Source organism: Penicillium brevicompactum, assembly GCF_028827555.1.
Source record: "Penicillium brevicompactum strain IBT 35665 chromosome Unknown utg000006l_segment0_segment0, whole genome shotgun sequence".
Taxonomy (NCBI): Eukaryota; Fungi; Ascomycota; class Eurotiomycetes; order Eurotiales; family Aspergillaceae; genus Penicillium; species Penicillium brevicompactum.
Genome location: NW_026623209.1, coordinates 685,179 through 709,777, shown reverse-complemented (window position 1 = coordinate 709,777; position 24,599 = coordinate 685,179). Strand labels below are relative to the sequence as shown.

The 24,599-nt window shown below is 49.7% G+C and overlaps 8 protein-coding genes across 8 annotated transcripts; 3 read left to right on the top strand and 5 right to left on the bottom strand.

Moving 5' to 3' along the window:
• Positions 1–2,616: 2,616 nt before the first annotated feature.
• Positions 2,617–3,739, bottom strand: N7506_008459 (uncharacterized protein; the record flags this gene model as incomplete). Its single annotated transcript, XM_056957752.1, has 3 exons — positions 2,617–2,656; positions 2,713–3,249; positions 3,303–3,739. The coding sequence occupies 3 exons, from the start codon at positions 3,737–3,739 to the stop codon at positions 2,617–2,619; spliced, it is 1,014 nt and encodes a 337-aa protein (XP_056807142.1).
• A 660-nt stretch (positions 3,740–4,399) lies between these two features.
• Positions 4,400–5,806, bottom strand: N7506_008458 (uncharacterized protein; the record flags this gene model as incomplete). The annotated part of the gene is made up of 1 exon (XM_056957751.1): positions 4,400–5,806. One exon carries the CDS (start codon positions 5,804–5,806, stop codon positions 4,400–4,402), a length of 1,407 nt encoding a protein of 468 aa, XP_056807141.1.
• A 997-nt stretch (positions 5,807–6,803) lies between these two features.
• N7506_008457 (putative disulfide isomerase) lies at positions 6,804–8,378 on the top strand (the record flags this gene model as incomplete). Its single annotated transcript, XM_056957750.1, has 3 exons — positions 6,804–6,953; positions 7,007–7,014; positions 7,094–8,378. 3 exons carry the CDS (start codon positions 6,804–6,806, stop codon positions 8,376–8,378), a joined length of 1,443 nt encoding a protein of 480 aa, XP_056807140.1.
• Positions 8,379–8,840: 462 nt separating this feature from the next.
• On the bottom strand, positions 8,841–12,005 carry N7506_008456 (ribosome biosynthesis protein KRE33; the record flags this gene model as incomplete). Its single annotated transcript, XM_056957749.1, has 3 exons — positions 8,841–8,973; positions 9,030–9,993; positions 10,055–12,005. The coding sequence occupies 3 exons, from the start codon at positions 12,003–12,005 to the stop codon at positions 8,841–8,843; spliced, it is 3,048 nt and encodes a 1,015-aa protein (XP_056807139.1).
• A 1,438-nt stretch (positions 12,006–13,443) lies between these two features.
• N7506_008455 (putative capsular associated protein) lies at positions 13,444–16,767 on the top strand (the record flags this gene model as incomplete). Its single annotated transcript, XM_056957748.1, has 7 exons — positions 13,444–13,487; positions 13,551–13,609; positions 13,665–13,984; positions 14,048–14,461; positions 14,514–14,666; positions 14,717–15,147; positions 15,201–16,767. 7 exons carry the CDS (start codon positions 13,444–13,446, stop codon positions 16,765–16,767), a joined length of 2,988 nt encoding a protein of 995 aa, XP_056807138.1.
• A 658-nt stretch (positions 16,768–17,425) lies between these two features.
• On the top strand, positions 17,426–18,844 carry N7506_008454 (Serine/threonine-protein phosphatase PP-Z; the record flags this gene model as incomplete). The annotated part of the gene is made up of 2 exons (XM_056957747.1): positions 17,426–18,637; positions 18,692–18,844. The coding sequence occupies 2 exons, from the start codon at positions 17,426–17,428 to the stop codon at positions 18,842–18,844; spliced, it is 1,365 nt and encodes a 454-aa protein (XP_056807137.1).
• A 283-nt stretch (positions 18,845–19,127) lies between these two features.
• Positions 19,128–19,517, bottom strand: N7506_008453 (uncharacterized protein; the record flags this gene model as incomplete). The annotated part of the gene is made up of 1 exon (XM_056957746.1): positions 19,128–19,517. The coding sequence occupies one exon, from the start codon at positions 19,515–19,517 to the stop codon at positions 19,128–19,130; it is 390 nt and encodes a 129-aa protein (XP_056807136.1).
• Positions 19,518–21,836: 2,319 nt separating this feature from the next.
• On the bottom strand, positions 21,837–22,985 carry N7506_008452 (glycoside hydrolase family 16 protein; the record flags this gene model as incomplete). The annotated part of the gene is made up of 2 exons (XM_056957745.1): positions 21,837–22,811; positions 22,863–22,985. The coding sequence occupies 2 exons, from the start codon at positions 22,983–22,985 to the stop codon at positions 21,837–21,839; spliced, it is 1,098 nt and encodes a 365-aa protein (XP_056807135.1).
• Positions 22,986–24,599: the final 1,614 nt, after the last annotated feature.

Genomic DNA, 24,599 nt, shown 5'->3' with positions numbered 1-24,599 from the left:
TATTTTCTAGGTGATATGAGATCATTTTACAAAGACCCTTTATGAATTTGCTTGCCGTGCTGCGAATTGGCAGCCTCGCCGACGATTCAGCTTCTTATTGATTCTCAGTCAACCTGTATAATATCCTCCACGCAGCCACTGAGGTCATGATATTCAACAACATTGCCCTCAGTATCGATCCATTTTGCTATTCCATTCATGTACGCGTCAATTCCTATCAGTACAGTCCTGCATGAACACTCAAAGCACGCTTTACATGGGATTTTTAATGACAGGGTTCAACTAGACTAAAAGCCTAACGTATCAGAATATAAGGCTCTTTTTTATTTCCAACAGAGTTAGCATCCGGATAAAACAAAAATCCTGCTTAGATAGGCATGCCCATTGTAAACAATGACTATTTCTACCAGTCGGGTAGCTTTGTATCTATCTGAAAATTGATACCCGCGATCCCATATTCATGTTTCAAAGGTTCGAACACATCCTCGGCTGCTTCTTCCACGTATAGAATAATTTGCGCAAGTCGAGGGAAAGAAGCCCGACATTGAATCAAGTGTGAAAACTCTTCCGCCAGATTAAGATATTCATCCTCATCGATTTCTAAAATTTCCAGACTTCTGAGCGAAGAGGGAAGAATATCAATGAGCGGTCCACCTGTCACACAAATTGACCCGGAGGTTGATTGTAGTCCAAGATGGGCATGTCGTATACGTAGACTCTCCAGGACAGCAAACTCCTTGAAAGACCCAAACGGCCCAGTGTGATCTGCAATAGGAATTGGGTCGTGTTGGAGTGAGGTACAATCCCGTCAGTCCCGGTATCATCTCCAAAGCTGCCGGCTGCCAGGAGATCCAACGTTCTGCAGGGAAATTTATCGCCGCGAGCCCTGTTCGTCGCGTCGGGGCGCCACAGGATGATGTGAACACTGTCTCAGTGTCGCTTCGTTTATATGGGCTGGTTCCAGAATTCGAATACCGTTCTATTCTCTTTGTGTGCAAGATGAAAGAGGTGGTCAAGTCCAGGCGGAAGATCTCTGTCGTTCAATTGCTGAATTGCTGAATCATGACAGAAGCTAGAGCTTTCGGTCTTCCAGCTTTGGTTGAGTCGAAAGATCCTTGCGTATTCATTTTTCGGGGAATATGGAGGCCCACGGTTCGATCGACGAGGTGCAATGTTCCAAGGTTGGTCTTCACTGCAATCTATGAACTATTGTTTTCTTCAGATCGGACTGGGCAATGGTCACATAAATAAGTATAAGACGTGTGAATTGCACAGCTACTCGATGAGGATGGACGACCCGGATGGGTCTTGGGACAGGGTTGGGTTGACCCATAAGCCGATATGTTCCCTATGTGTGGAGCGCAGATTTTCGATGCATCTCCACATTAGATACGTGATTCATAACTGGTCTTTACATTGTGAGGTATCGATCCAGAACCTTGGAAGTTGAGCTCCTTCTATATTCATGAATAATGATAGCACACAAAAGCCTTCCCCGGAAATCCTCTTTTCCTTCCAAGGTTGCAGTCCGATTCCAAATTTTGACATCGAATGGATTGAAACAGTGGCCCGTCAACGATATTCATATCCATCCATGGATGTCCTTCGGACAGTGATTGCATATACCTCGGGACCGGCCATGAAGGCCAAATAGGCTTGAACGGGCTTTCTTCTCACAATTCTGCATATGACCAGCTGAACCTCCAGTGTAGTAAATATGCAAAGTATACCATTAACTACAACCGCAGATGGGGGCTGGGTATCCTGCAGGGAAGGCGCATTTGCAACCTAGGGTGCCTGCGCAGTCGGCGACCATCGTCCAATGTCCAAGTGAATCACAAACAATCATTTGCTCCATAAGGGTGTCGCATTCGTAGCTGCCTGGATGGTCGCAGACATAGCCAACAATACGTTCGGAGTAGACGCCGAAAGCCAGCGAGGTGAGGAGGAGCAGATTTTGGAGTAGCTGCATAGTTCAAAACTGGTGCCCTCAAATTGCTGAAGGATTTTGTAACGTGTGTAGTAATTTGATTACTTGCCAGTTGAGGTACCTTCAGAGGGGTATTTATGGTACCTTTGAGGCGAAGAAAGAAGCTGCTATTATTGGCTTTACAACAAAGAAACTCTGGAAAAGCCTCGGCCGCGGAAAATTGTTGAAACTGAGCCATTGGCTTTTTCTTGCTTCTGTAATTATCTCGGACAAAAGTAAGCAACCTTTATCCAAATCAGGGCTCTTACCCACCTCATCCAGAGATGGGTCTGGCCAATGTGTTGAAAATGGCGATTCAGGTGTAAGAATATTGAGTGGGGAGTAGCCAATCGTATTGGATTTGAGAGTGAATGGAGATGAATTTGGTCACAATGTGAATGAAAGATATCTTTTGGTAGCCAGTCAAGTTATTACAAAAACCGACCAGCCGAGCCACTGCGTCGTGTATGAGAACCTAGCGAAGTCAAGTTCTGCTGTGAGCATCTTATGTCCCAACCGAGAGAAGTTAGTGATACTGTATGAGCCGACTTCAAGTCGAGCTCTTGGTTTGACTTCTTTCCGCGCCTCAACACAGCCCTTGGCACATACAAAGCAGAGCCTCATGTCTCAAATCGCCTCGACTCTTTTCATAGATCCGGAGTATCTTGGTTGAGAGCAGCCATGACCCTGAATATTGTTAATTCTTGTGCAACCACCATGATCGAAATTCCCGAAAGACTTACGAAGGACGGTACCGAGGGCCTTCTATCTCCGCATTCTCCGCCAGATTGCGGATTTTTCTCACTTCATCATCGCTCAGGGTAAGCAGTGCAGCGGATGCATTTTCATCCATCTTAGAGGCTGACTTTGTACCGGGGATCGGTATGATATTTGGCCCTTGCGCCAATAGCCAAGCCAGGGCGACTTGTGCTGGGGTGACGCCATGAACATCCGCTATATCCTTAACACCGTCAACCAATTTTAAAATAGCAGGAAAATTCTTCTCGGCATATTTTGGGTAGTACATTCGGAGAGGCCCCGGAATGTCTTCGTAGGATTTGAGTTCGCGGGTGAATATACCGCGAGCAATTGGACAAAAAGCGACAAGAGTGACGCCCAGCTCACGACAAGTTTCGAGAATCTCCGAGTTAGGTGGTTCGATATCCAATGTGAACAGGCTGTATTCCCATTGTAGGGCGGCAATAGGGTGGATGGCGTGTGCTCGGCGCAACGTTGCTGCTGAGACACCAGATAGGCCGATGTGACGGATTTTTCCTTCGCTTTGAAAAGTTAGGAGCTTCTCCATGAGATTTGGATCTGGATATTCGCCTACTTTTTCAGCTCCACCATAGCTTCCACGGTCTTTTCAATGGGTGTGATTCCATCGACTGCGTGGCAATAATAAAGGTCAATGGTCTCAACCCCGAGAGTTCTAAGGCTTCTCGTGCATGCCTCTTTCGCGTAAGCAGGATCAGAATGAAAAGTGTGACTTCCATCGGGCTGGCGTTGAAGCGAGAATTTGGTGCCAATGAAAACGTCGTCGCATTTGCCTGATCGCTTGATCCATTCACCAACAACGCTTTCAGAGTCTCCATACACATCGGAGAGGTCCCAAAAACGCAAACCAGAAGCATATGCATGATCTAGAAGAGCTACCTTCTCATCCAAGGTACCTACTGGCCCATAGAAGCCACCAATACTGCCAAAGCCGAGGCCGACGGCAGAGATTTGGGGCCCATTCTGACCTAGCTTTCGTAAAGAGAGACTCATTCTGGGAATTGCAAATGTGGAATTATTCGAAGATTTGTGTGATTGAGGTACTACATTACGTCGGGCGGTTTCCACGAGGTTTTATAAACAAGCTCAGTGCAAAGACTGCTTTTGGCGACGAGAACCTTGGAACTGCTGGCATGAACCTTGAGACTCGACTCATATGGAGTCATACCCACGCTATACCCGTTCGGTTTCCCGACATCGATTTTGGTGAGAGGTTAATCTTACTCTGGGGGCCTTGAAATTCTGAAAACCAGGTTTCCTTGGCGATCAAAGCATACTGTACATATTATAGTGGGATGAGCGCGCTGGCGGTCTGACATCGCAGACAAGACGACGAGGGTGCTCAGTGCTCGGCGGGATCAGGGAGCTACGCAGGCCCCCCAGGACTACCGGAATAGGAAAGAGATGCTGTTCTTGCGAGAGATGTCGAATGCTTGAATTGCTATGCTAGGGGATTGGGCCTAGAAATACCCCTGGGATGCCTGAGGCACAAATGAGTACTGGCGCGGTTTCCCCATTACAATATTTTGACATCATTTGAGGCGTAATTTCATCCAAGCCCGTCCGGGACACCCCGGCGATCCAAGTCTAGTTTAATCACAAAATATTTAATCGCGTGCGAGCCAGGCTTTTGCAGCTCTATTGCTTGTAACACTAATAATCATCGCCTGTCGACCCGTAGAGATGAGTTCCTCGGTCAATAACTTGGATCTCGTCGCCAACCTCGACGTACAATCCCAGCCCCTGCTCTTCTGCGGCCTTCAAGCTCGAGTCCTCGGGAACACAATGCATCCCAAGATACCCAAGTGCTGATTTATTTCCAGTCTCAATGGTGCGGTGTTCAACAAGTGTGGTGCTAGGCTGTGGTTTGCCTCTTTTCTTCCCAGGAAGCGGGATATCGGTATCAAAGACTCCCTTATCCGGGTTGACATTAGGCATCGTACATCTTGATGTGCGACAGACGACGGACAGTGTCGGCGCAACAGCCGCTCGGGGCAGTGTAACCCCACTTTTGGGCAGAATGCGATAGCGTTTCCAAGTCTCTTCCTCAAATGCAGGAGCATTGGTGATCCATATGTTTGCCCGAAAGCGGAGCGCGTTCATTGGTTGGTTCTCAGCGGGTAGGAGTGCCGACACGGCATGCACAGATGTCAGACTGTTGATGTTGATGGGTTGTTGATCTGTGTAGCCATGTACGGCTGGCGAGCCAATATGTGCGAGTGGTGCAAGGTTTTTATCGGTACGAACCAATGTGTCCGGGGTACATTTGAAGAGCGTGAGACGTTGGCCTTCCGGGATTTCCAAGAATCGCTTCAATTTTGGCAAAGCTGCTGCGACGGAGGGAATACCACCAAAGTCCAGGCCCATTGCATTGCGGCTATGAATACCGAAGGCTTTCAAATCCGTTTTGGTTTTGTCTGTCAGATAGCTTTCGATATGCAGAGGCACAACAAAGGAGACTTCTGGAGTTGCGAAAGGATTCCACGTCTGACAGAAAGCATCGAGTCGGGTGACCCAGGTTGGGGTGTCAGGATCATCAAATCTCATGACCAGGCAACCACTTGACTGAACATTTTTATCAGTTGGATCAATTTCCTGGCGAGGAACCCATAATTCTGTCTTGACCAGTGACATGAGTGGTTTCGTGCGCTGGCTGATGAATCGCCATGTTGAGGCCGCGGCATTGTCTTTCTCGGTGTTTTCTGTTGCCAGCGCGAAGCATCTGTCATACATGAAGCCAGTCTTGGTGAGCAAAGCCCGATCCACTTCAATAGGACCGCACGATTTGACGGGATGGAGATACAATGCTTTGATCTGCATTGGACCGTCGACAGCAGTACCTGGCGGCAGATCGAACTCAGAATTGTACTGGTCTTCCATATTACTGCTGACACTGCCTAGATTCTGTAGGTTCCTGAGACTTCGGCGGGTGCAGTATGAGTTCCCCAATTGCATAGCAATGGTAAAGCCAATGCTCAGCAGGAGGACCGACGTCATAACAAGATAGAGAAGAGCATCTCCAAGGGATACACCCAGGGACTGGAGAAGCTGGAGAAGCATGATGAGATGTTGCAAAGTCGGTATCCTAGTTTGACATTCAAGCAATGTCCTTATAGCCCAGTATCGCGTGCAGTGGAGGAAGAAAGATGAAAAGCAGTTCGGCTGTAGCAGAACAATTTCCCTCTTAGGCAGTTACGAGGAGCGGACCCACCCGAAGAGTCACCGATTTCAAATTTCGAAGTGTCCAGTCGGTCTAGATTATTGCTGTTATTCGTAAAAGATCTTTCAGGAAGATCTCTCTTCACACGGCTCCATTCTCAGGACTCTGAAAATCCGGGGAAGAATTTCAGAACCATTCGCGGTGCTGTACAATTGGCGCGATATACTCCACTGAAATCGCCATTCAACCTCGAACATTGGAAAGCTCACCATCCGACGAAAGCCGTGGACCAGGCAAATATGAGTGCAATTTATGATAAATGGCAAAAACTCCAAACTCTTGGTCATACTAAGCCATCTCGACATCGTGTTCAGCCCTTCCACCCTTCCAGTGATTTCTCCCGTAGGCCTCTCTGCCTTTGGAGCTTGTGCAATCCTTTTTCTTTTCTTTCTTTTTTGATTGAAATGGATATAATGGACATATTGATGAGACAACCCGGGTTTAGAAGCGTGTACCACGTATTTTCCCGATTCATTTCGCGTGTCGGAGTGCCATCCTTGCACATCTGTAGCAACTATATAACGGGACACCTGGGCATTTTCATCTAGGGAAGAGCATAATAAACAACCCCCCAAAGACGAATGTAGGTTGGAATTAAGTCCAATTTCATGTATTCAAAATCCCAAATACTTGACACCCTGAGATGCTGAGCCGAAGAGAGCAAATTGATGGTATAGTTGTCGGCGTCATAGAAATACACTCCGCGCGCCAAGAGCTTCAGGACACCTTGCCTGATGTCCATTCGGACCGTTTAGACCTGTTGGACTTTTCCTTACACCCGAGTCTTCCACTCGCCCAACTTTGTTTTATATTGGATCTGATTCTTGATTTGCGACTATGCTATCCAGTGCGAGCATTCTGTTTGTCGCGTCGCTCTTCGCGGCATTGCCTGTGCAAGCCGATGGCATTTACACCAAGAACTCGCCGGTGCTCCAGCTAAATGCCCAGACCTATAACTCGCTTATTGCAAAGTCAAATTACACTTCAGTGAGTCACTTCATCACCAATCCTACGTTATTGACTAACGCGTGGCTCCATAGATCGTCGAGTAAGCTATCCCGCGCCGCACGATAGCTGTCGTACCGAGGTCCCTTCGCAACGCAACGTACTCACCATTTTCTTCCCAGATTCTACGCTCCCTGGTGCGGTCACTGCCAGAGCCTCAAACCCGCCTACGAGAAAGCCGCTAAGAACCTCGACGGACTCGCGAAGGTCGCCGCAATCAACTGCGACGATGACGAAAACAAACCCTTCTGCGGGCAGATGGGCGTCCAGGGTTTCCCAACCCTGAAGATCGTGACTCCCACCAAGAAAGCCGGAAAACCCCGCGTGGAGGATTACCAAGGTGCGCGCACCGCCAAGGGCATCGTCGACGCGGTCGTCGACCGCATCCCCAATCACGTCAAGCGTGCATCGGACAAGGACCTGGACAAGTGGCTCGGACAAGATGAGGAACGACCAAAGGCAATCCTTTTCACCGAGAAGGGCACAACCAGCACGCTCATTCGTGCGCTGGCAATTGATTTCCTTGGCGCGATTGACATCGCCCAAGTCCGCAATAAGGAAACAGCTTCGCTGAAGAAATTCGGTGTGACTGAAGTCCCTGCCCTGGTCCTCATCCCTGGCCCCGACGCCGAACCCAAGATCTACGAAGGCGAACTGAAGAAGAAGCCCATCACCGAATTCCTCAGCGAAGCGGCAAAGCCCAACCCAGACGCCTCTGGCCGCGCCGCCTCAGACTCAAAGCCCAAGCCCAAGCCCAAGAAGAAGTCCAAGCCCGCTTCCAAGCCTACCTCCGTCGCCGATGAACCCGATATCAACCCCACTGCTTCTCAGGACCAGGAGACCACCGAGCCATCCTCCAAGCCTGCCCACGTGCCGATCCCTGCTCCTCCTATCCCTACTCTCTCCACACCCGAATCTGTTGAAGCTTCCTGCCTCGCCCCAAAGTCCGGCACTTGTGTCCTTGCTCTCCTCCCAGGAGCGAGCGAACCTGATGCCGCGCTTCCACAGCCTGCCACTGATGCTCTTGCCAGCCTTGCTGACATTGCACACAAACATGCCCAGCGCGGTGCCCACCTATTCCCATTGTACGCGGTGCCTGCTATCAACAGTGGCTCTGCGATTCTTCGCGATGCGTTGGGATTGGCGGCCGATGACGCTCATAGCGTCGAGCTTATCGCGCTGAACGCTCGTCGCGGATGGTGGCGCCGATACAGTGCCGAGGAATTTGGTGCTATTGCCGTTGAGTCTTGGATTGATGCCATTCGACTCGGAGAGGGCACTAAGGAGAAGTTGCCTGAGGGCATTATCATTGGTGCCGAGGCTGAGACTACCGAGCCTGTCGCAGATGCCGAGACTGCCGAGGCCGAGGATGCGGAAGAGAAGACTGCCGAGCATGATGAACTGTGAATTGTAACAATTATAATCCGTACTTCAGGCTATTTCAAATGCTTTAAACCCAGACTGTTATTTATGTGAGCCAAGACAAACGACCAGCGCTTCTCCACTGCTGTCTTTCCCGGAAGCATACCGAATCTCTCCTATTGCAATGTGTATACCAATCTTCTTTCCCCGGGTCGGAGTAGCAGAAACATTGGAAAACAGTGAAAAATAACGGACCAAGGTAGAAGTAGTGACTTCGGAGACATGGATTTCGTAGACTCAGGTATGAACCTTGGAACCAGGCTAATGGGAATCCCATTTTGTGATGAGGCCTATCTATAGATACACAGGAGGTCTGAGTAAGAAGTGCCAAAGTGGTTATTTATGTAAGAATGAAAAAGCGTGATCCACATATTCAAAGGGCGGACACAGAAAGTTATCGAGACCCAAACCAAACACCGAACATAAATGCAGAAATAGTTACAACATTCAACGCTTTTTGCGGCCCTCGGTGCCCTTCTTGATGATCTTCTGTCTCTTTGAGTCGATCTCCTTATCGTAGATATCACGCGCGGTCTCAACCTTCTTGCGCTTGGATGCCTTTGAGCCATCTTTCTCATCACTGGCTGGGAATCAGTTATTGTTGTTTCGGGGAATGTGAGACTTTGCGTAACTTACGTGTTCGACTCGGCCATGGCTCGCTGCTTGGCGCGCATCTCCTCGTCGATCTTCTTGCTTCCTTCACGGAGTTCGTCTTCCAAGCTGACGGACAACGGTTGGAGCTTGGCTTCGGGCTCATCGTCGTGAGCGGCGGAGGTCACGAGAGCCTGCTTCTTAGCGGGGAGGGTATCCTCGATACTCTTCTCGACCAGGGCGCGGAAGTGAGTGGAGATCTTGCGGATGATCTTAAGGAACATGGCGAGGAGTTGAGATGGGGGGAGGTTCAGTTCCTTCTCGAGATCATCGAGGTTCTTGTGCTGCAAACCGATGGCGAGCAGGATGGATTGCTGAACGCCAGAGAGGCTGACCTTGCCATCCAGACGGTTGCTGAAGTAGTATTCAGAAAGGATGGGGACCATGTCGAGAATGACGTGGTAATCCAAAAGGTTGTTGGCGTAGCTATCAAGACGCTTGAGATCGAAGGGCGAGAACTGGTCATCCAGATCGGCCTTCTTCAGCAGGCGGGACTTGAACTTCGGGTCCTTCTTGGCACCGGAGTTGGCGGACTCACAAATGCTCAGTGATAGAACAGATGGGAACTGGCCGAATTGGTAGGACAGAAGGGAGAGGAAACGCTTGTGGAAATCGCGCGTGTAGGCGCTCAGCCAAGCATCGTCGGTTTCAGCGGTGGACAGAGTGCGGACCATGACGCAAGAGTGCTCTCCGGTGAGTTCGTTGGGGGTCTGGCGCAGGTAAACGGGGTGGAAAGAGCCGCGCTTCCAGAACTTGTGAAGGGATGATGTTAGACCGTAGCTGACACCGATGTAGTCCAGCGCATCAGGACGACGCTCGGTCAGCTTGCCAAACAAGGGAGGCATGCTGCGAATGTCCCGAACTTGCACGTTATCTTCCAGAAGGCTAGAGCTAGCGAGCTCCTCATCTGTAACTCGAACCATTTCTTCCTCGGGAGCAATGCTGTTCTCTTCCAAGTTGGTGAACTTGCCCTCGAAAAAAGTCAACGAGAAGCTCCATGGCGCGGGAACCGTATCCCATACCCATGTATTCGGGGTTGGTAGCGATGCGGACCACACGAGCACCAGAGAGACTGGCGAAGTTCTCGTCCTGGAATTGCTGGCTGACCAACCAGGGGATGAGATCACCTCCGGCGCGCTGGCCACGGCTCAGGCTGTTGAGCACACTTTGACGACTGATGCGACCCTCGAGGGCGACTTGAATCACACAAAGGGGCTCGGGCAACTTGGTAGCTTCCTCGTCGATAGGAGGAACAAGGACATAGAGTTGGTGAGCGGGGGCATCACTCATAAGCTGCAAGTCGTTGGGAGTGTTCTTGTAGTGACTGGCAACGTACAGCGCCATCATCTGCTGCAAGAACTTCTCTGAAACGGGGTGGAAAGAGAACAGAGTGTCACGGTTGACCTGAAGCAGCTGGCACTGAGAGGGGTGGGGACAGCCTTGTGTGTTCATGCGCGACTTAGGAAGGGTAGCGTCAAGGCAGAGGACCTTGTTCAACCACTTCTCGACCGAGTCACCGGGCGCATAACGAATGGGCTCTGCGAGGGTGATCTCCCGCAAGCTTCGGCCGGTGAGGTTCTTGTCGGCAGACTTGGCTGATTTGCCGGTGCTGCGGTCAGCAACGTCGGTGTCAGCTGCCTGAACTCCACTTCGAGACTGTTCACGGAGCTGCTGGATCAGCTTCAAAGACAGGGACCGGCCCGTGCCTTCGTATCCATTGATAGTGGAGGACATGAAGACCAGGTAAGGTCCCATGAGTTTGCGCACCAAAGGCAAGGGAATGGCGGCAGCTTCATCAATGACCAGAAGCTCAGCCTGGCCAAGGACGTGTGCATCTTGGGGCTGGATGTACTGAATAGTTTGACGGTGGTTGCGATGGATGTTGACGCGGACAACTGCCTTGTTGAAATCGGGGTTGGTTGATTGGAGAATAGTGTAATCAATGTGGTCAAGGTATCCAAGAGCATCGAAACCCTTGAAAATGAACTCAAATAGAGTCTTCAAGTTCTCCGGGCTGGGAGAAGTAATGAAGATGTTGCTGTATCCGTGTGCAATGGCTGCAGCAATAGCGACACCAAGAGCAGCGGACTTTCCACGTCCACGACCAGCAGTCAAGGCAACAGTACTCTTGAGGGTCTTCTCGGCGATCGCATCAACGAATGTGAGGAGGGCCTTGGCCTGATCGGTGGTGCGGGCCAAGTTGAGAAGTGGGCCAACGGGCTGCGCGTCGGCCAAGCTCTCCTTGATTTCCTTCAACTCCTTCTTGGTTCCAGTGACGGTATCATCGGTGGATTCGGGGGCGGGGAGAGGCTTGACGGTCTTGCCGCCGGAGATGGGCAGCACGTTCAATTCGTCGTCGACCACGAGACAGGAATCGCAGCTTCCCAGAGACAGGATGAAACGCTCGTTGAAACGAGCGACAACGTCGTCGTGGGCTTCGGTTCGGTATCTGGAGTGAATGTCCATGGACATAGTGTAGAGTTGCTTCAAACTGGTCATGCTCTTAAGCAGCAGAATGACCATACCACCACCCTCGACAGTCTCAACGGTGCGAGCGAGCAGGTTGGGGGTCATAGCCTCGAAATCCTGCAGCACACACATTCCGTAGGTGTTACCCAAAATCTTCTCGGTTTCCTTGTAGTAGACATAGCGGATTTGGTTGAGGGTGATGAAAAGCTCGAACGGATCTTCCTGGTTGGGTTCGCGAATGCCACGCTTGACCTCCTTCTTGATCTTCGCTTCGCGCTTCTTGCGGTGACTCGAGAAATTGAGCAGGTCCTTCTTGTAGGCCCACAGGACTGACTTGTTCTGCTTCACATCCACGCTGGACATGATGTAGTGAAGGTGAACGATCACATCCTTGGCATGGTCACCAACGACCACGAAGAAGCTGCGCTTCTTCTCCTGGACACCATTTCGGATGAGAGCAGGAATCCGCGAGTCAATTGCCTTGCGAGGCATGGCGAAAAATGGATCGGTATTGATTGGCAAAACACTCTTGCTTGCGACCAAAAATGCGGCTAGGAAAAAAAATGATATTGCCAACAGACTCCGCCTAAGTCACACTCACCGCCTTCGGTCTATTCCATCGTTCCTCGCTATCATATCCACCTCATTCTCTTAGATTTAATATACACGTACTTGGAATTTTTCAAATTCTGAGGGGCATGTTCGCTTCAGGCTCATGCGCCTCGCAAATGGTCTCACCAACTAGCCCATTTTTTCTCCAGAGAAGGGCATTCTTAGCTGAAGAGGCTTAACAAGATAGTAATTCGATGAGACAAATACATTTGTGTAGAGGCGAGGCTATGCTCAAAAGAGTCTTTAGTTACAATCCCATGCAATTCTTTTGGCTTATGTATTATATAGTCCATTCCGGAAAGTTTGAATCAAAAGGATTTTTGCTCAAGTAAACACATGGTCATCTTTTAAAAATATGAAATGGCATAACTCGTCGTAGCTTGCAGGCTGTGAGATGGTCTGTCGCTTCTTTCCTTGAGCAAATCACTCGTTTCAGTACGAGCGACTCCGCAGCGCGCATATCTACTTGTCACTCTGTACTCCGTACAAGTAGTACTTTACGGAACTGGAACATTGAAGCCCCGTACTGGACACGTGATGTAGATCCCTTCTGTATCCGGTATTGAGGCATTAAGCCTTATGCGGTGTAGCGCGTGACCCTTTTCTCCCACCGGTGCGCTCATTGGCTCAAGTCGATGGAACCCCCGGCTATCTTTATTTCAATGCATTGCTGTGAGCCTTCCAAGCCTCCAAGCCTTCTTGGCCTTATGACGCGTGTACATACCTTGGCTTGCTCCCAACGTGCATGCATGAGACTATCTTTCACAGGGGTTCATGTGGCGGGGGCTGTTGCGCGATACCAGCACGGAGTACAGATTATATGAAGCCACTGCAACATGACGTTTTGGTGCACGATGTGGGTCGGCAGGCCGACCAAGGCTTGATTCTGGACGCTGATCGGCCCGGCATTTCTTGCTGACCAGCCCTGTTATTCCCCAGAACCAAAGCGGCTAATGGACTAAGACAGGTTAAGGGATCGGGCAACGGTGGCTGGAGCTATTCTACCGCCCATCATTGGTCTATCCAACTATACACCTGCGCTAATACCCATCCAAGGTCCGTGGTTGCGTGCGCGAATGTCCAGACAGCCCGCGTTGACGCAACCCTAATGGATCAGCACTCCGGATGCCTCTGATTAGCCGCGGACGGATCTCAGGGCCCTCCTAGCCTACCCTGTTTTTTGCTATGTTTCGAGCAATGTCAATCCCCTGATCCACACGAGGCTGCTTCTATTCATGTCATTGACTTTTCCCTCTTAGCATTCAGTGCAAGTACGCGATGGACTGGGACACCTTTAAGTCATAATATTGGGCGCAAAATGGTCCAATTATCTCCCGACCTCGGGCTCAAGGTCTCTGTGGGGTATGTTGCTAGCCATTCCCTGCGAATGGGAAGCTCAAGCTGACCGTCATCATTTTTGGATAGAACATTCATTCTTAGCTCGCTGTTCCTTACGACCTCCTATGACACTACATTCGCATTTGGTAAGTCGGCGAAGCACCGCTTGAGAGAACTGTTCTAACGGTGGCGACTGTTCAGACCGACCGATCAGTACGGCTGTCCTGGTGTGTTTCCTCACCGGAGTTACTTTCTTGACATGGAGTCGCTTCATATCATTGTCGTCAACACCGTCGTCGCCAACAAGCAAACGACCGGGCATTCCTCTCGCAGAGCAATTTGAGCTTCCCTCCCGCGCATCGAGCTCCTCATTCCCCGTCGGCGACCTCGAAACTCGCCCTCGACTGCGATTCCAGACTTGGTGGATTAAAGTTGCTCTACTTTTGGTTCTATGTGGTGCGCGTATCGAATCATTCCGTCAAGTGACCCGCAACACTGAATGCGCGCCCGTCGGATATGCTGTAAGTAACCGTTTTGCGACAAGTGCAGCACGACCAATGCGACTGACACATATCCCTGGATAGTACGCGATTCCCTTCGTTATCTCTCTCTACGACTTTTGGCGCAACCAGCGGTCTCAGCAAACAGAAAGATATGTTCCTGTACAGCGGTTCCAAAAGTTGCCACTACAGGTAACATACTCAGTATCTCGCCGTGGGTTCTATTACTTGACCCAAAGTCGCTTCCGAGGTGTGATCGCCACATCCTTCGTATCAGTCGGTGGCCTCTTGGCTTCTTCGCTCCTGGCTGGCGCGCGGTCATCCTACATTTGCCCTATAGTGTTGCATGGTGCATCGAAACTGCAATCTGTCAAGGTCTTCAATCTCCTAGTGGACTCCGCATTACTCATTGGGATTACTGAATTATGCCGAATTGGTGGGAAATTTGACGATGCGCTGAGAAAACGAGCTTTACTGTTCCTCGGAGCTGGCCTCCTGGTAAGTAGCTTAACGTGAGATTCCCGAAGTACACGTTTTAACAATCTGCTAGGGTGTCTCTTTCATTTGGAGTGTTCTCTCGTTTTGGGTACCCAACAATTCTCCTGAGCTTGCAGGACAACCGATGTTGGATTTGGAGTATTCCCGCGGGGCTTTCAGTCAGTCTGTTCTAGTATTGCTACTGATTGTGTCTGCGTGGCACATGGTTGGTACCTTCTCAATTGGGATCGTGTGATAAGGACTAATTTTTAATAGTTACCACACTTTGATATCCTGGGAGTCTCGATCATTGGTGGTTTCACCATCATCTACTTCTCTTCTCTGTCGGCACTGACCGGTGGCCACGAGCCATTCCCGTTCATATCCTTGACGCACGCTATTCTACCATTTGCAGCTTCTTTGACAGGTGCTGTGCTTTTCCTCCTTGCACGAATCGTGCATGATGAAGAGTCAAAACCACTTTATCGCACCAACATCGCAATTCAGGCATTCTTCATACTACTCACTGCAATTGGGCTGTTCTTTGCAGTCAACAAACACCACTTCCCTCACATGCATCCTATTGATTTCCTCATCCACGAGGGTAGGATTCAGCACGACAACTTCATGGCACAGGCTTCGAGTAGCAAGAGTCTTGGAGATGCCGTTTGGGAGTATCGAAGGAGATATGAGCAGCACCCTCCACCGTAAGCTTTAGCCTCTGCAATGATTTTGTGATTTGGCTAACTAATCGACCTAGGGGCTTTGATAAATGGTACCAATATGCCACTAGTCGATCATCGGCTGTGATCGACGATTTCGATCAGATCCACCACGATCTGCTTCCCTTCCGCGCCTTGGCCCCGGAGCACATCCGCGCAATGACCCACGAATTAGCTACCAACCCTTTCAACGATCTTGGTGGTATCAAAATCCGCAATGGTACAGCTTTGGTGCAGGAAGGAATCAAACCGACACATGCATGGATGATCAAGGGTGCCGCAGATATGATGGAGAACTTCGTCAAGCATCTTCCGGATATGGATCTGGTGTTTAATTTGAACGACGAGCCACGTGTTGCGGTACCTTGGGAAAAGGTTTCTGGGCTCACTCGCCAGGCTCAGATGCAAAACATGGTCCCAGAAGAGCATGCGACAAACACTTGGTCATCCAACCGAGAAGAGGGCTGGGCTCCAATCGAACCTGCCGATCAAACCAACATCACAGTGTTTACTGATGGAGCTTGGAGAGGTGTCTTTGACCCCTACGTTGGTGCTGTTTGCCCGCCCTCGTCCAAAGCTCGCTCCCAACGAATCTGGAATCGACGCGACATCTGCTTGTCATGCATAGCGCCTCACTCCATGGGCCAGTTTCCCCTGGACTTTAACATTGCCTCCGAAATCTGTCACCAACCGGACCTTGCATTCCTCCATGGCTTGTTGATATCGCCAGCTTCATTCAAAGTCTCCCAGGAACTCATCCCCGTGTTCAGTCAGAGTGCTCTAGCCGGGTTCAACGACATTCTCTTCCCGAGTCCTTGGAATTACATCGACAAGGTGAAATATGAGCCTACAAGTGAGCACCCAGATCCGGAATATGGACACAAGGAGAACTCCCTCTACTGGGTCGGCAGCACATCTGAAGGCGTCAGCCGCTTCGGAGAGTGGAAAGGCATGCCCCGACAGCGCTTTGCTCATCTCATCAACAACAACACGAACAACCAAGTCTCCGTTCTGCTCCCTACACGCGACGGCTCCTATCGCTATGAGATAATGGACGGCTCCGCCCCAACCCAAGAACTTCAACTCCAAACGAACGTTCATCTTGCCAACCCCATCGTCCGCTGCGACGACTGCGAAGAACAAGCCACCGAAATGGGAACGGTAGGCTGGGCCGACTTCCAGGCCCACTGGTCTCACCGCTACCTCTTCGATCTGGACGGTGCTGGCTTCAGCGGTCGCTTCCTTCCATTTTTGCACAGCCACAGCCTACCGTTCAAGACTGGTCTTTTCCGGCAATGGTTTGACCCGCGCGTCTCTTCCTGGCTGCACTTCGTACCCATTGATATCCGTCTCCACGGCATGTGGAGTACCCTGGCGTACTTCGCGGGTGTACCCGCCCCTGCATCAGATCAACAGGGACCTGACGCGCCGCGGGCTCGCATGAAAAGTCATGACCAACAGGGAAAATGGATCGCAGAAGAAGGGCGGAAGTGGGCACAGACCGCACTCCGCAAGGAGGACATGGAGATCTACTTCTTCCGACTTCTTTTGGAGTGGGGTCGGCTCACGGATGATCAGCGGGATGTGCTTGGATTCAAACCTTAAGGGAGTCTTGCACGATTGTTTCCTTCAAATTAATGTTAATGTCAAATACATAGACCAATATTCAAGTACATACATGTTTATCACACCTTGGGGTTTCTCCGCATATCGGCCTCGGAAGCTTTGGCCATTTCACGTGTCATTCAAGCCTCCGGGGCTTGGAAGGCTTGGCCTTTTCCCCCAAATTAATTCCTCTGGGATTCTCATATGAGATAAACTATAACCTAGTATGCGGTGATGCTATCAAAAAACCAAATCTATCTCAGTAAACATAAACAAAGTCATGAGGTCATCGAGTGAGATTACCTCAACCATGCAACGTTGTACGAGGCAATTATAACGACCCAGCACCACTTGCGTAGTCTGCCAAGAACCCCCCGCTCCTATAAGTCCGCTCTAGTCAATCATCAGGAAGATCACAGCCCCCCAGGAAGGCAAATTGATGACGCTATTTTAATAGTGTCCTTTTGATGTTTCCTGAAACTCGATTTTCAGCGCTGGGTGGACGAACCATGAGGAGCTCTTCAGCTGCCTGGAATCCGCCCACGGAGAAAAACTAAAAATTTGAGTTAACAAAGAGTTCTGTCAAACCTTGACTGGTCTTCTTTCAAAACCCAAGAGATTTGAAATTTCAATCTTGTCAACCTACCTGCACGCCAAGATGGAAGTCGACCATGCCGAGCAACGTGTGCTTCCTGAAGAAAGCACCAGCCCCAGTTCTCCCAAATCCTCATTTGTCGACTTCTTCAAGCGAGGAAGCTATCATTTACGCAGATCCAGCAAGCAAGATAATGCAACCGCCTCGAACTCATCCGATCTGCCGCCCATTGATACAAAACAACCACCCGGCCTCGCCAAGCAAGATAACCCGGCACCATTCACAACTATAACAAACGATGTCGACGAGAAGCTCCAACCGGATGAGCTTGCCTCGACTCCAGAGGCTCCCAAGTCCGACAGATCAGCCTCAGACACCGCAGTCGCACCCGAATCCATCCTGCGTAAGCAAAACCCATTCAACCTCGATTCAATAATATGGGACGACTCGTCGCGTGACGGATTAAATCGACGAGCATCTGTCGATCTAGACGATATGATCGCCCGACTCTTGGAAGTCGGACATTCAAAGCCTACAAAGAAATTCTGCCTCGAACCCACCGAGGTCCTATCTATCTGTTCAATCGCACGCAACCTATTTCTCTCCCAGCCAGTGCTCCTGGAGCTCAACGCTCCTGTTAACATAGTTGGCGATATTCACGGCCAATATCCGGATCTACTGCGGATCTTCGAGCAATCCGGATACCCTTCCACCACTAATTACCTCTTCCTGGGCGATTACGTCGACCGTGGAAAACAAAGCTTGGAAACTATACTTTTGCTCCTATGCTACAAGCTTAAGTACCCTGAAACCTTCTTCCTCCTTCGAGGCAACCACGAATGTGCCAATATCTCCCGCATCTACGGCTTCCACGACGAATGCAAGCGCAGGTCTACAATCAAGGTGTGGAAGACATTTACGGATGTGTTTAACTGCCTTCCCATCGCGGCCGTTGTGGCGGAGAAAATATTCTGCGTTCATGGTGGTCTTTCGCCTAACTTGGTAGATCTGAACGATATTCGAAACATTGTTCGCCCGACCGAGATTCCTGGACAAGGACTTCTGACCGATCTTCTCTGGAGTGACCCGGCTAATATCAAAGACTGGGGACCGAACGACGATCGCGGTGTTAGCTGGACGTTTGGAAGGAAGGTTGTGGCAAATTTCTTGAAACGACATGGCTTGGATTTGGTGTGCCGGTCACACATGGTCGTTGAAACAGGCTATGAGTTCTTTGGGGATCGAAGTCTTGTGACGATCTTCTCTGCGCCGAATGTGAGTCTTTGTTTCAATTTGAATCAGTGGAGGAATTTACTGACGTGTCTGAAGTACTGCGGTGAATTCGATAACTGGGGAGCTATCATGACCATCTCGGAAGATCTCCTCTGCAACTTCGATGTGATTAAATCGCCGGTCATTCCTTCTACCAGCGGGCGTACGAGAAGAAGAAGTGGGTCGACGGCGTGGGAGAAAGCCCTGTGAGTACTGAATACCACCACTTCCAAGATTTATCACGAACAATGACTGACTTTTGGACAGGCTCGGACAATGGTACGGGAAGAGTCACGGAAAGGGATGTTAACTTGAGAAACGGGTCTCGATCTATCCGGCGATATTTCTTAGAGCTTCATGGCTCGCTCATTGCATGACCGTCAATAACTAGCTCCTAAGATGCCTGACAGAGCCTTCTGTCTGTCCTTTGCTTCTAGGATATGTAAAACCAAGAAAAATCAATAATCAGATTCGTGAATGACAATGATCTGCATCAGTAGCTCATACGAGAGGAAGGATGGTTCTCATTCATTGAAGCTTCCTCGAAGAACGGAATTTCATAACTGTCATCTTCAAACTTGGAAGTCGTCTGAGTCGATGAAGTCTCTCTGCAAACTTTAGGCGGTGCTCGATGAAGTCGGAGCAACAATGCCATCTCACTCCCACGAACTAATATACCATATGCTGCTCTCTCGACTTTCTCCACGCTATTTTGCATGACCTCCATCTTGTACTGCAGATCGCGCAACATGAAGTGTCGTTGCGGCGCACTGAGCGCTTCGAACTCAGCCCTCATTGCTCGCAAATCCACGACAATATCACCCTGCGATGAAGCCAGTGTTGGTCGGTGGTCGCCTTCTCCTATCTTCCATCTCCGATTCATTTGAGAGAAGAGAATTCGTATACTGTGATGTAGTCCGGTTTCTCTTTGATTTGTGGGTGGTCGCCTTCTCCTATCTTCCATCTCCGATTCATTTGAGAGAAGAAAACTCAGAATAGTGTGATGTAGTCCGGTTTCTCTTTGATTTGTTTCTTCGCTTCTGCGGACCGAATTCAGCTTCGATCTGCTCGCAGAATTGGTTCAGAATATCGGCTGATTTGTTGAGAATCAAGATCTTCTATTGGAGGTTCGTGTTTGAGATCCTCCGTTCGGAGTTTGTCTCATGTCGTGTAAGGATTTCGCCGTTCAAGGTCAGTGTATCTTCGAGGATTGCAATTCCGCGCCCGCGATCTTCGACTCCAACTGCATCCGGTCTTTATTGGAGACCACACTGTCGAGAGCCGACATGTATGATAGAATGTTGTATTTGAGATGAGGAGAGGAAAGAGAGGGGGGGAGAGAGTGATAGCAGCAATGAGATCCACAAGGATAGCGTATTGCTGAGCAGTAGATCGATTTCTGCTAAAGCAAACAAGGACGGGGAAAAGAGAAGAGAGGAAGAGAACGAGAGAAGCGAGCTAGCTATGCACTGTCAACGCAGGGTCATTTCACCAACAACCATCCCCAACAGAGGGAGAGATATCGATCTACGTTATTCAACCCGCTGGGATCCTAACAAACCTAGTGTCCACCGGCGCCAATAGTTGCATTTGTAGTACAAAGGTCAGAGGAAGAGAGATCAATGTGATGGTATTGATACTATGAAGATTCGTGAGAGTGAGAGAAGGAGAAGAAGAGTGAAACAGATGGAGTGAAATAAGACACTAAGGCAACATGTTACCTGCCACCTGAGTCACTTGACAGAGATCTCCAACATGGTGGTATGCTTAAAATTGAACACTGCACAGTCAATAGATAGCAAAGTTACCCCCGAATGGTATCACACGTCCTCAGATTCATCCTCATCTTCTTCCTCCAAAGCCTTGATGTTCCTCCCGTGATAACTAAGAAAAGGATACTGATCTGGTGTATCAATGAGTGCTGCGGAGACCATCCAAATACTGCGTGTGAAATATTCGCCATTTTGACCCTCTTTTCAAGCACTATCTTGACCTGATATTTTTGTTCGAAAAGAACTTGGATAATGGTAGAAATTCATTAGAGTCGGTTGGGCAAAATGATATCTGTTTCTACAAGGATAACCTTGGAACAAGACTAGGTACCAAGAAACCTTGGAATAACGTGATGGGAGACGATTCTTTTATTTTGAGCCAAGCTGGCATCCATGGATACTTTGAAGCATCTCTCAGGGCCAAGTTCAACCTCTCAGACCTTCCAAGTTGGGATTTCTTGGACTGCAATGTCGAAAGAAAGATCAGTCCAGATACATGACCAGGTGGGCCTCGCGTGAGGAACATTGGGCGCAAAGATTTTCAGGACAGACAGAACCTTGGAATCGCCCGCATCAGCTTATGGTAAAAGATGCTTCATTCGTTTTATTGGAAGCGTATTCAGTTGGGGTAGATGATAGTGTAATTGTTCCTATCAGAGGATAATAATTCAATCTCAATTTCGAAATTTAAATTAAAAGATAGACAAAATTGAAGATGTAAGATCTATAGTAATGTCCCCATAACGGCTTCGGCTTTGTCGGACTCCCCTTGGCACCCCTTGGTTCCCCTGGCCCACGTGGAACCGTTGGCTGTCTTTTGGCCGTCCGGGCCGAGTCGAGTGGGCGAACCATGGCACTGAAAGAAAGAATCTAGACCTTAGACTCCTGATTCTAGATTCCAGAAATTGAGACGGCCAAGTTCCTGGGCGTGTGGGGCATATCGGATCTATCGGTTGTTCTCCGCGCTGCTTTGAAAGGATTTTGCAGATTTCTTTGCTCATTGTCAATTTGAACAGAGAATAGTCTTGGCGTCTTGCCATTCAAGCGAGGGCGTTCCATTGAAATGAAGAGAGCTGGCGACGGCATTCTATTAGCAGAGTCCGGTCCGAGACTTCGTGATTTTCGGAAAGTTTAGCCTCAATCTTCAGTCCTGCGAGTACGCGACTTGGTGGCCATCTGGTGATAACCCATTCTACTAATTTCTACTATCCGTATTGAAATGTGCAAGATGCAATTCATTGAACGAAAGTGCAGGGGTATTCACAAACATAAAAGGTCTCAAACCCCTCGTAGCCCATAAAACGTAGCATATCAAATGCGCTCCAGCCGTAGACTAGCACAGGCGCGGAGATGTACAAGATCGCAAAAAATGCAAAAGAAAATCGCTCTGCAAAACACTATTCCTCCATCGTCAAAACCATCTAAACCATCTAGGCATGACGGTGTCCGTGGCGACGACCGCGATGGTGCTGAGGACGAGGTCCGGGGCGGATGTAAGGTGGGTTCCGCTTGGTGCTGCCGATGTTCACATCAAGATCGAGATCGACGTCAACGCCGATATCAAGTCCGGAGCTCGACTCCTGGTAGACCTTGAGAGAGTTCAGACGCCAGTATGTGTCTTCGAAGGCGGAAGGGTTGTTCTGGACCCAATCGTTGCAAGTGCTCGCCTTGCTCGAGCAGGACGAGGATGACCAGACGCTGTCTTCGCCGGCCCAGTCGCCGCAGAAGGTAATGTCGAAGACGATTTGGAGATCCTTGAAGTGCTCGTCGATGTCGCAGCTGCCGGCGAATTTGGCAGCGGGGGTTCCCCAGCCGCTTGGGTCGGGGCTTCCGGAGGAGATATCACTGGGGATAGAGCTGGAAGGGAAGAACCAAACCGAGATGGCGGAGCCAGTCCATTCAGTCGCGTAGACACCACCGCCGGCATCGTTGAATCCACTTCCGAAAGACTTGGTGTCGGAGCTCATGATGGCGCAACCGGCGTTAGCACTCTGGCCATCAGCGTCCACGTAGCAGTTGTCCGTGTCGAGGTGACCACTGAAACCGGTGTTTTGGATGGAACATCCATCGCTGGTGTGCAGGGTCATTTGGTTCTGGGATTGCTCGTTGACACCTTCGAGGATGTCGATTTCTCCGTTCTTGGGCCAGTTCGAGCCTAGCATCCAGAATGCTGGCCAGCTGCCGCACACGCTACCAGGCATGTGGGCAAGATCGAGGATGACGAGGCCGTGCTGGTATGTGTTGGAGCTTTCGAGGCGGACACTCTTGCGACCAGGCTTGCTGGCGGTGTTGCTGTGGTCCACTCCGATGTACACACCATTGCTGGAAGAGGCGTTGATGAGACCATTGCTTTGGGCGACGTTGCGGTTGACATAGTTTACGTATCCGTTGGTGGGATCAGAGTCCTAGAACGAGTCAGTATGTATATCAGATCAGACGCGTCGGGCTCTACATACGGTGAAAAAGTTGAACTTGTCGAAGAAGCTACCGTTGGTGCCATAATCTTCATGCAGGCTGTACTTGGCCGAGACCAGAGAAGCCAAGCCCAGAGCGGGCAGGATGGTCGAGAGAACGTGCATTGTCAAGAGAAGGATTGAAAAGAGTCTGTCAAAGACTACGTGAAGGTGCCTGAATAGTATCGCAGATACTCCAGCAGGACTAAAAAGAAAGAATGGGTCCAAAAGGGAGTCCCAAAAAAGGAAAGTGATAATGCAAGACAATGGGCGAAAAGGAAAGGCTTGAAGCTCAAAAAGAGGGAGGCGGGAAGTTTTTATACATGAGACTCATCCCCCCACTTTAGGAACTTTCCACAGTGGATTAAAGAAATTCATAAAAAAAAAAGAATAAAGATGAATAAAGGTGCACGAATGAGATGTCAAAGGACCACCAAGGCCACGCGGATGGATACATCCACCAGACCCGATCGCCAGGGACCATGTGAGAATGTGAAACGGCAAAAGGGGAGAACGGTGGGGTCTGAAACGTCCGAACAATCGACCAAAGAGGATGAGATATTATCCACTGCCATTCAGGTGGCTAGAACGGCATGGCTGGAACTTGAGAGGCTGATGTCTGGTAGACTCATTGTGGAACCCGGAACCAGTAAATCATCAAAATCCTCGGCCTGGACGGAGTACAAGGGACGTAGAGTCGGTTGATCTTGCCGATCGAGCTAGTCGTGTTGAGTGATTAAGGGCATGATCTGATCAGGCGGTCATATTGTAAATGACACATACTCCGTAGAGACGTCTATAGTCTATATCATATCTTAATTCGAGACACCATTCGGAGGTGACTGTGAGTGGAAAAGTTATGCGCCCAAAACAAAGTTTGGAGGTTTTTGTTTCGGAACCAAAAAAAATGATCGGTACCACCATCTCACTGGCGCTGGCTATTGCTCTAAACGCAAAAAAGCGGGAAAAGGGACAAAAGGGCAAGGGACCGAAGGCCTGTCACTGGTTGTGACCAGTGACACCTTCGCCAATCACATCTGCTGCCGCGCACCTTTGCTGCAAGGTTTTGGTGGCAAAGGCACGATCGACAAATGATAGGTCGCGGCTCCTGATCCCGTGTGAAGATTCGAACCTTTTTTTTTTTTTTGTGGGCACCGCGGTCGGGATAATCTTCGGCACAGGGTGCGTCTAGACTTGGGAGAAATTTTGTGCTTGACGTGGCTTGACGTGGAAGGGAGACGTCAAAAGAAAGGTGGCGTTGTGCGGATGTCTGTGGGTGTGGTTTCCGATAGAGTGTCAAAGTACTCCGTACTTTATGCTTATGTACCTTTTGGCTTGCAGATGACCTGCACCGGTACATCTTCCGCCTGTACTCCGTACTCCGTACCGGTGTCATCAACCCATTCAATTTTGTCTATTCTGTATTTTGTACTCGGACACCACTACAAAAGGATAGAACATGTTACATGGTACATTCGTGAGCTCTGAAGTACCGAGTTGTATTGTACATTCCACAAGTGCCCCTCATCGCTGCAGATCAAAGGCCATACCAATCCACATTGTCCACATTGCAACCCGGTGACTCGGTGAATTGGCGCACGGGAACAACAATCCGGTCAGATTCGCACAAACAAAGTACATCTACACTACGAATTACCTGTACAGGGGTACACTTGATAGAGTGCCGTGTCTTGGACGATCAAAGCTGGAGAGCGGAGAAGCTGAGGGCGGAATTGAGTG